Raw genomic sequence first — 10,623 nt, 5'->3', positions numbered from 1 at the left:
CAAAAAGCTGTAACATAACCAACCAGATATCACTCTCCTACAGAAGGAGTCTAAAGAATGGACCTGCATCAACATAGCTATACTTGCTAACCAGTCAGGAAGTACCAAGACCTAGCATTCAAAGTGAAACAAATCTATAGATCATGAAAAGTGAGTGTGGCACCTCTTGTAACCAGTGTAGTTGGAACCATTTTAAAGAGAACAATATTCTGGCAGCAAAAGCTGCAAATACCAAACTTTGTAGGAAGTATTCAGTTGGTAGCAATATTTAGAACAGTTCATGTGTTAAGGTGGGGGATGGAGCTGAGACATGACACAAATAAATCTGGAAAAGCTAAGTGATGACAATGATGATGATTTTTTTTCTTTTTATTACATTAAGAAAAACATTAAGGACAGCACAGGACAGAACATTGTGTGTATGTTTGTGTGTGTGCATGTGTGTTGATGTGTAAACAGGTTTAACAAAAAAACAGATAAAATAAAATACATTTTTACAATGAGTATCCCTCAATAGGGAGGAAATGTTTGAGGGCTGCTCATGGAAAAACCCCATAAAGCCATGTGTGTCCTGACTTCTGGGGCAGATACTTTTTCTCAGTTCTTTAGCTCCGATTTACACGCATATAGTCAGTGTTGGCCAGTTCACTTGCACCATGCTTGCTACTCTCATCCACTTTTCCACAAAATGGCTGGAAGACAACACTTCCCTCTCCACTCTTATTTTCCTTTTCAAGTGAAACTTGAAGAAGTTGATGAGAAATTGGCCAAAGAGGAAAGTGTTTGTCTTCAGCACCTCTAACCGCATCCAACATACAATACAACCTCTTTCGCCAGGGCCACCAGTTATATAAAACTGCCTGCCCTTCCCGGTTAAAAGAAAGTGGCAGGGCAATCTTCACAATGGATTCAGTTGACAGCTGGATCCGTCCTACACATGGTAGCAGGATGTTCAACATAAACCCACAGGTCAGCAATGCACAGGCACTGGATTAGTGCGTACAGGGTGGTTTCATCACCCTGCACACATTTTGGATATGCTCAGCTGATGGCACTTCCGTGCCTATAGAGTTTATCTTGAACTAGTAAATCTCCTGATAGTACTGCCAGGCCAGGGATTCCTGGAGGTTATCCATTATCCCTGGGCTGAAAGTTCTCTGAAAGAAAGCGGCAAGTTGATCATCTTCAATGCCCAGGCTCTTCCCAAAAATGTCATCGTGCTTTCTCGTCACTAATCTTCTATAGAACGTTAAAGCAGATTTTCCTCCTATTGCAATGCTCGAGTGGTTCAGTACAGTGAGTGCTTGAAAACATTCCACTTTCTGAGTGCTCTCTCTCTCAGTCTGCTTGACCCAAGACTGCAGCTCCATCAAGGAGACAAGCTGGGGAAACATGCATCTAGCAAATGACAACCACACCTGTTCACCGACAAGGAAGCGCTGGAGATGTCATAGCCTCATTAATAATAATAATAATAATGATAATAATAATAATAATAATAATGGTAATAGTAATAATGGTGATGATGATGATGATGATGACGATGGTGATGATGATGATGATGATGATGATGATGATCATCATCATCATCATCATCATCATCACCACCACTACCACCATCATCATGATGTTTGTCAATTTCGAATATATGAGTGTTTGAAGGAGAGAATTTAAAAAAAAAAGAAAAGAAAAAGCGAGAAAATGAAAAAATGTGAGACAAAGAAAAAAAGAACAACCTTAAAAATAAAAGAACAAAAGAAGCTGCATCTATTTGCGATGGATGCATGTAGATTTTGCTATGAAGTCACAATGGAGATATTGATGATTTTGATCTTGCCTTCAATTGGACAAATGTGTCTGTTGATTGCAGGATATAATTCTTTTATCGTTCTGTTTCTTCAACTCCAATTGTTTTGATGCCTTATGACACATTTTACGACATACAGATCGATCTGGGCAATAACTTTCCCTAAGTTAAGCTGTTGAGACTTTAATGATTGCTTCAACTTATACCTTAAGGAGAAGTCTTCCTTTACCACAATATCCATCCACTTGTTGGCCATACAAAAGAATTTTTGGAATGCGATCATCTTTCATTCGAACAACATGTCCTATCCATCTACACTGGATTCTCAGCAGCATGCTTTCGATACTGGAGATATCACATTTTTCTAAGATTTTAGCATTTGATATCTTATCTTGCCATTTTATGTTACAGATATTGCGCAGACACCATATGTGAAAGGTTTCAAGTTTCTTTATATCTCTGTAGTAAGCAGTCCATACTTCTGCACCATACTAAAGTGTGCTCAAAATAGAAGATTTGTATAGTTATATTTTAGTTTTCAACCTGTGGAGGCGCAATGGCCCAGTGGTTAGGGCAGCGGACTCGCGGTCATAGGATCGTTGTGAGTGTTTATTGAGCGAAAACACCTAACTGTACTCTTTCACCACAACTTTCTCTCACTCTTACTTCCTGTTTCTGTTGTGCCTGTATTTTCAAAGGGTCAGCCTTGTCACGCTCAGCCACTTGCGCGTTAATTTCACGAGCAGGCTGTTCCGTTGATCAACTGGAACCCTCGACGTCGTAAGCGACGGAGTGCCAGCAGCAGCAGTTTTCAACCTGACACCGTGTTCATTCTATAAACGATGGGAAAGTTTTCAGAAAGCATTTGTAGCCTTAGCTATTCTAACATTGATTTCATCATCAAGGCTACTACTACTATGATGATGATGATGATGATGATAATGGTTTTGAATTTACGCACAACTACATTGATCTCAGTGTTCAACTGGTACTTATTTTATCAAACCCAAAAGGATAAAAGGCAAAGTCGAACTAATCATAAAATATTCTCGATATCTTTTTCACTATCTGCTGGCGTGACTTTATTCCAGATATATTAACACCTTATGCAATTAAAGAAAAGAAATTATTAAAATTAGTCATTACTCATTTTGCCCCAGTTTAGACATCATTTTTTTTTTTTCTTTTTGGAAATTGAACATTATCAAATTAGACATCAATGTGGGAAGAAATTGATTTGGAATTCAGCAATGAAAAGAATACTGATTGTTAAACACCAAAGCTTATCCAGGTATGTTAGCAACCTCAATTACAATTGGGTCAAATTTGAGGAGAAATTAATTGAAAGAAAGTCCCTGTGACCTGACTATGTTGCAAAATCTCTCAACTTCAATTACAACAACTATGCTGTCCAATTTTGACTCCCAAAAATGACGCAACAGTACAAACAAAAGTACTTGCAATGGTTTCAAGGAAATAGGGAGAAAATAACAAGACATCAGAAATTACTCATTTTGCCCTACCCTTACAACACCCACCCACCCCCTCATCCTATTTATTTAATCGATTCTGGAAGGGTAAAAGGCGAAGTCGACTTCAGTGGAATTCGAACTGAAAGCGTAAAGCCGGGAGAAATGTCGCAAAGCATTTTGTCCGGCGTGTTAAAAGATTCTGCCAGCTCGCTGCCTAATGATGATAACGAAAAGGTTACTGTTTGTTTATGAATGAATGAATGAATGAATGAAAATCATAAGCTTACACATGTAAATAAAACAAGGGAACTAACTGCAAATATTTAAGTGAAACTACCAAAATGGCAGAACACGCTGCGCATCTAACTGACACCACGTCAAATAAAAGACCATCAATATTCGAAATCCTTGCACAGGATAGTCTAAACAGAGTAATACAGCCAGCAGTGAAACGTGCCGTGCGGGTAAGAATTATCAACGAAATATTATGTCTCTCTTTATGTTTTTTTTAGATTGTTAACAAGCAAATTTTATAAGTTGTATCGATGCAATTAGTGACTTTCTGTGTGTGTAAATAGTAAATATAAATAATCTACGAAATAAAACTGTTCATTTGGGGCCTGGGTATGAGAAGATATTTTTACATTTCGATTGCATATTTAGTTTAGAATATCTCGGTTGCTGGTTCAAATCCTGACGTGACACAATTTTATTCCTTGTTCGTTTCCCAATTTCTTTGATCGACCAAAGATTCGTTACTTTGTGTCTATCGTAGAGAATATTTAATCTGTTACTGTTGTTTATTTATTAATATTTTAACATCTGAATGAATATATGTATATATATTTCGGTGTTGTATTTGTTTTTTAAGTGACGTAACCCTGACACCCTAGTGAAAATCGTGCAGGTGTTAATCTGAAAATTTACCTAATTAAGAACACGTACTATTATCATTCGTTTTATTATGTTATGGTATTACATACTGTAAAGTGGCGAAAACTTTTGTGGTACGATTACTATCTGGTCACTGGTAATAAATTTCTACTGGATATGTTCAAAGTGAACTCGATTGTTAACATTCTCACTAGTTTAGGAGAGCCTTCGAAGGTCATGGGCACCATCTCCTGTTTATTGATACAAATTTACACACACACACACACACGTTGTATTTAAATCACACCCGTTAATTTTATTCGCTTTGATGGAAGGCGAGTTCAGTTCGTTAAGAGCCCTCGACGAATGTAAAAAGGTTGCATTTCGGAGAAAGGGAATTGAGAAGGGCCGTGTCTAAAATACCAGGACACCTATTAATTCACAAAGCTTATTAACTTCAGTTTAAATGCAAACACAGATTGAAGTGTACACTAACTCCACTAGTGTATTTCTAAAAACACGCATCCTAAAGAAGTACTTAATTGTTTAAGCCTCGATATTTCAACTGCTTACATTGATAAAGTCGTCGAATAGGTACATAAACAACGACCCTCACTCCTACGTAGAAACATGTCACATTCACAGATTACAAAACATATTTTTACATATATGATTACTAATTAAACGGAGTTAATTATTGTTTTGCGGTTGGTATACGAGGTGGTGCTGAAAAGTTAAAGAAAATAGAGGAGGATCAGTGAATTATAATTTTACTCAACATATTCTCCTCTCAGATTTACACACTTATTGCAGCGGTCCTTCAGTTTTTCTAAGCCCTGTAAAAGAAATAGGAACGTTGAGCCGCCAACCAGGCCTCTCGCGACACCCTTAAAGCCAGGAACTTTTCAGCATTCCCACCCCACCTCGTATTTACGAAAATAAAATAGCACACCTTAGAGTTTTGCGGATATTCAGGGATTTCACATGTGTAATGTAAATAATGCTTTATGGGTTAGAAAGTAAACCTATGATTATGATTACTAAGTCCAATCAAACTGAATCAGTTGACAATCAGGGATTCTGTATGTCGTTTCTATGAAGTCCCTCCCGTTGTGTAGCGGCGGACGTCGTTTACATACATTTATTTGCCTGGTAGCCTTAGAGAAAGAGGTTGTGTGATGGACCAGATTGAAAGAGGAAGAAAGATACTTTCCTCTTTAATCAAGTCCTCGACATTTTCAAGTTTCACTTGAAAAGGAAAGTGAGGATGGGGAGGGAAGTGCTGCTTCCCAACAGTTTTGCTAAAAAGTGAGTGAATATTGCTGGAATTGTCCGAGTGAACGGACCTATTCTAGGCATGTGTCCTAGTGATCAGGGCGACCGTAGTTTTTGTGGTTTCTCCACGAGCAGCTCTAGGAAGTCTCCTTCATTGTTATAATTATATTTTGTTACTTTCTACACAACTTTTATGTAACCCCACATTATATGTTTTTGTGAACCCTTAGCGGTTGATAAAGAAAACATTATCATCATCATCATCGTTATTATTGTTATGGCTTTAAAAATATAAAGTAAACATGGTCTGTAAATTTTTGTCTTAATATCAGCGATTCAGAATACTGAGGGATCTAAATCCAGAGCTGTATAAAAGTGTAGATAGATAGATAGATAGATAGATAGATAGATAGATAGATATGTAGGTAGATAAGTAGGTAGACAGGTAGGTAGGTAGTACATACGTACATAAGTAGGTAGGTAGACAGATGGGTAGATAGGTAGATAGATGGGTAGATAAGCAGATAGATGCGTAGATGGATGGATGGATGGATGAATGGGCAGACAGACAGGTAGGTGGATAAATAGATGGGTAGATAGATAGGTGGATGGATGGATAGGTAGGTGGATAGATAGATATAGATAGATAGATAGATAGATAGATAGATAGATAGATAGATAGGTAGATGAATAGATAGGTAGATGGAATAACAAACAAAAAGATAAGAAGGAAAGCTTCTAACAACATTAGAAGCTCTCTCTCCTTTCCTTTTTGTTTTCTTATTCTACTTCTGTATCTACTTCTGTATCACATTCTTCAAGCAAATTATAATGCTTTTCTTACCTTTTATATTTATAAAATCACAATATCAACCAAAAAGAAAAGAAAAAAAGCAAGCTATCCTTTCATCTTTATGAGTTTCTTGATTTGAATATAATTCTATCATGAGCCCAAGTCCAGACATTTTGGTGGGAGGGGTGAAGCCTAGTTGATTACATCAACCTCAGCACCTGACAGGTATTTATTCTATCCCCCACCCCCCAAGAATTGAAAGGCAAAATCAACCTTGGTCACATTTGAATTCAGAACGTAAAACCAGAATAAATGATGCTGAGCATTTTGTTCAATGCACCAACAATTCTGCCAGCTTACCATCTTGATTTGAATAATACAAAAATAATAGATGTAAAAGTAAGGTGTGTAATATATTCCTTGGATTATTATTAAGTGGGATTTTTTGTTTTTTTTCTTTTATTTTTTTTTGTTGTTGCTCCAATTAACAAGAGTTCATACAAGAATGAGTTTGTTTTTTTCTAGTTATTCATATTGATATGTTCTTAGTTATTTTCAGAAAATAAAATGTTAAACGCTTCCAATGACTCGGTGTTGTAGGAAAAAAGAGTTGGGGGTAGGTAAATTAAAGTAATGTAATTATCAATTAAATATAATTTTGTAACTGATAATTGTTATAAATAGATTCGATTGTTCAATTAAATGAAAATCTTCTTCAGTGCTTTAGGATTGAAGTGACTGAATGTTCCACAGATTGTTCTTCATTTTATGTTCACTTTTCATGGTGGGATAGATCAGTCCATCTGCCAGGTTCAGGGTCCAACTGTAGCTTTTATATACATATAAAAAATTACCATCCTGAAACGTATGTGTGTATGTAAATGTATGTATGTATATGCGTGTATAAGTATATGTATATGTATATATGTACGTGTGTGTGTATATATATAAGTAGATAACCCAGGGATGTGAGAGGCAAAAAGTTTTAATATTTCCATTGAGGTTACAGCTGTTTCATAATTTACTCTGAGATACATCATTAACTTTGATGCAAGACAGAGTGGTCATGGTTGGATTAGGGTATGATCCAATACTGAATAAGCTATACAACAACAACAAACCAACATTAGAGCTTCTACTCTATCAGTTTGCTTACTTAACATAGCAGTCAACAGTCTTTTAACCATTTTGTGACCAATCTGTCTGAAACTGCCCCAATTTCTTTGATGCTAACTCCCTATTTTAGAATGACCTTCCCAGAGAATTTCATGCTAGTTTATATTCTAAACACCAGCTTAATAATGACAACATTATTTTACTAAATTCTTCATTACTTTCAAACTTAATTGAAACAAAGACAGTGTATTTTAATAGAAATTTGGTAACAAAATGGTTAAATCACACGATAGATATCTTAGAGAAAAAAAAAAGTCAGGACATAATAGCTAACCTTGTTACATTATGCCTGTAAACAAAAATATACAAATAAAATGCAAAAGACTGGATGGTCATGGTTAGAATGCTTTTGATCATAAGTGTGATGGATCTGGGTTTAGACAACAACAATAGCATTGAAAATTTATAAACCCTACCTTGTTGGATAAGTAGTAAGAAAATAGAAAGTACTGCGTGAGGTGTTCCGTGTTAAATATTGGTAGCCATTTCTGAAGTATTTATAATACCAATAAGCAACAAAACTATTCATCTTTAAATATCTCCATTTATTAATTTTTATTTGTTGGTATTTTTATTCTCATTTTTTTTGTTTTTACAATTTTTTTTTCCTTTTAGCTTAAAATAAGAGGAGATTATTTCTTCGTTTGTCTTGCCAAATATTCAAGATAATTATTTCCTTTGTGCTTTTCTAGCCTTAACTTTTGATTATGGTTTTATTGTTTTTTTTCCTTACTCTTTTATTGTATCTTCCTTTTTTTTTTAATTTATATTTTTTTCTTTTTCATTTGCCTAATTTCCTCTTTTTATTCTCTCTGCTTTACTCTCAGATCAATAGATCATTGATTGAGTAAAAGCACCACCAGGTGATTAAAGGTGGAAAAGTGATATAACGAACTAAGTAAATAAAATGTTATCAGGCACCAGTTAATAGATCAGGAGTTCATAACCTTCTCATGTATTCTCTTACCTTTCTCTCTCTCTTTACAGCAGAAATTTACCTTTAGGGGTTTTCAGTTGATTTAACTCTCAAGAATAGGTATCAAACTGTCAGGGAAAATTGCTGCTGAGCTTCAGATATTTAACTAAGAGGAAAAACTATTAAATTGTCTGAGAATGTTACCTCTAGGCCTCAGCTCACGTGACTGTCGGGAATAGGTATCAAATTGTTAGAGAATGATAGCTCTGAGCCTCAGCTAACTTAACTTTCAGGAAAAGCTATTAAATTATATGAAACAGTATGTGAATGTTACCTAGGAAACAGTATCAAATTGTCTGAGAATATTACCTCTGAGCCTCGGGCCACCTAATTGTCAAGAATAAGTATCAGATTGTCTGGGAATGTTGCTTGTGCATGACTGATTGGCATTCTTGCTAGAGAAGATTTTCCAATTCAATTTAATTCTGACAATGGATTGATAGAATCGGTTGATTGACAGTCAAAATTCATTGTAGTGTTTAGATGTATAATCTTAGTTTAGTCATTGGAGGAGCCTGACCTTCAAGAATTTAGTTAATCATATCAGACCTAGTATTTATTTCTGTTTGCTACTTTATCATTCTTTAACTTCCAAACTGCTAAGTTGCAGGACATGGGTGCAAAGACACATTTATTTACACACACACATTCCTGTACCTACAACTCTTTATATTCTTGGTTCAAATCCTACCTTACTCAACTTTGCTTTTTATTGTTCACAGATCGATAAAATAAAGTTCCATATTTTAACGTGTATAAGGAACCCCCTAATTTCTGGGGCTTAAAATTTGGAAAAAAGGTTTTGTAAGGGATTATAATACTATCCATCTATAAGAAACTCCCATATTTTTTAACTTAATTTTTGGTAAAAAAGAGTTCCTTATACATAGGCACAGGAGTGGCTGTGTGGTAAGTAGCTTGCTTACCAACCACATGGTTTCGGGTTCACTCCTACTGCATGGCATCTTGGGCAAGTGTCTTCTACTATAGCCTTGGACTGAGCAAAGCCTTGTGAGTGGATTTGGTAAACAGAAACTGAAAGAAGCCCATTGTATATATATATATATAAATGAACATTCAAACACTGAGATTTGAAGTTAGATGTCACTACTGTTCATATCATCTGTGGATAAATTCAAAATTTGATGATATCACCAGTAGTGGCATGGGTGGAACGCAGTTATAATAGCTTCAAACAGCTATGAATTATAAATTTGCATGAAGCGTAATGATGCTTAATAAGCATCTACCTGCTAGAAATAAGAGCTAAGTCTTAAATTAATCCACCGTAGCGCACCAATATAACAGAGAAAAACAGTATGCGAGGGAAACAGAAAGAATTAAAACATTTAACAGCACAAATAAAAATATTATGCAATTAGTGATATATATATATATATATATGTATGTGTGTATATGTTTGTGTGTCTGTGTTTGTCCTCCCCTCCCCCCTGCCATCGCTTATTTTATCAACCCCAGTAGAATGAAAAGTAAGCATAATTTGGGCTAGATTTTAACACAGAATACAAAGGCTATAACTAATAACAGCAAGTCATTTTGTCCAACACTCTAATGATTCTGCCAATGTACTTATTATAAATTGTTAGAATAAGGGTTTCAAATTTTGGTACAAGGCCTGCAATTTTGGGGAGGGTATAAATCAGTTACATCAGCGCTAATGCTCAACTGGTGCTTATTTTATCAACCTCCCAAGAAGATGAAAGGCGAAGTCAACCTTAGTAGAATTTGAACTTAGAACGTTAAGATATATGCGATACCACTAAATATTTTGCCTGGAGTGATTAATGAGTTTGCCAGTTTGCCACCTTGATAAATTGTTATAATATAATAATAATTATAATTTTTATGAAAATACTATTTAGTTTAATGTGAGTGAAAAAAAGGTGAGGAAAAAACTGGAAATTTTGGATATTTCAAGATCTCTATTTAACATTGAACTTTCAATTTTGTAGGTTTTTGCGGAGCAATTTCCAGACAAGTATGGATGGCTTATAACGTATTTTAATGAGATATATGCTTGCCTGGATCTCTTCATTCAGAATTATTATTTATACAGATATGGTATGTAAACACAGTTATAAAATTCTACAGCTCTGCTAGACTAATATGTATATATGTATATGAGTGTGTGTATGTGTGTATATCTATATATCTACATATATATATATATATATATATATATATATAATGTAGATATACATATATATATATACATACATACATATATATA

The 10,623-nt window shown here is 35.0% G+C and overlaps 1 protein-coding gene across 1 annotated transcript in view; it reads left to right on the top strand.

Annotated features, from left to right (window-relative positions):
• The first annotated feature begins 3,189 nt into the window (after positions 1-3,189).
• Positions 3,190-10,623, top strand: part of LOC106871262 (peroxisome assembly protein 12) — a 21,471-nt gene continuing 14,037 nt past the window's right edge. Inside the window, exons 1-2 of the mRNA XM_014917624.2 lie at positions 3,190-3,743; positions 10,346-10,454. Coding sequence (XP_014773110.1) covers positions 3,621-3,743; positions 10,346-10,454 — 232 coding nt within the window. The 5' untranslated portion in view covers positions 3,190-3,620. The remainder of the gene's footprint in view (positions 3,744-10,345; positions 10,455-10,623) is intronic.

This window comes from Octopus bimaculoides, chromosome 16, assembly GCF_001194135.2.
Source record: "Octopus bimaculoides isolate UCB-OBI-ISO-001 chromosome 16, ASM119413v2, whole genome shotgun sequence".
Classification (NCBI taxonomy): Eukaryota; Metazoa; Mollusca; class Cephalopoda; order Octopoda; family Octopodidae; genus Octopus; species Octopus bimaculoides.
Note: the sequence above shows the minus strand (reverse complement) of the source record. Positions and strands in the feature narration are given on the sequence as shown.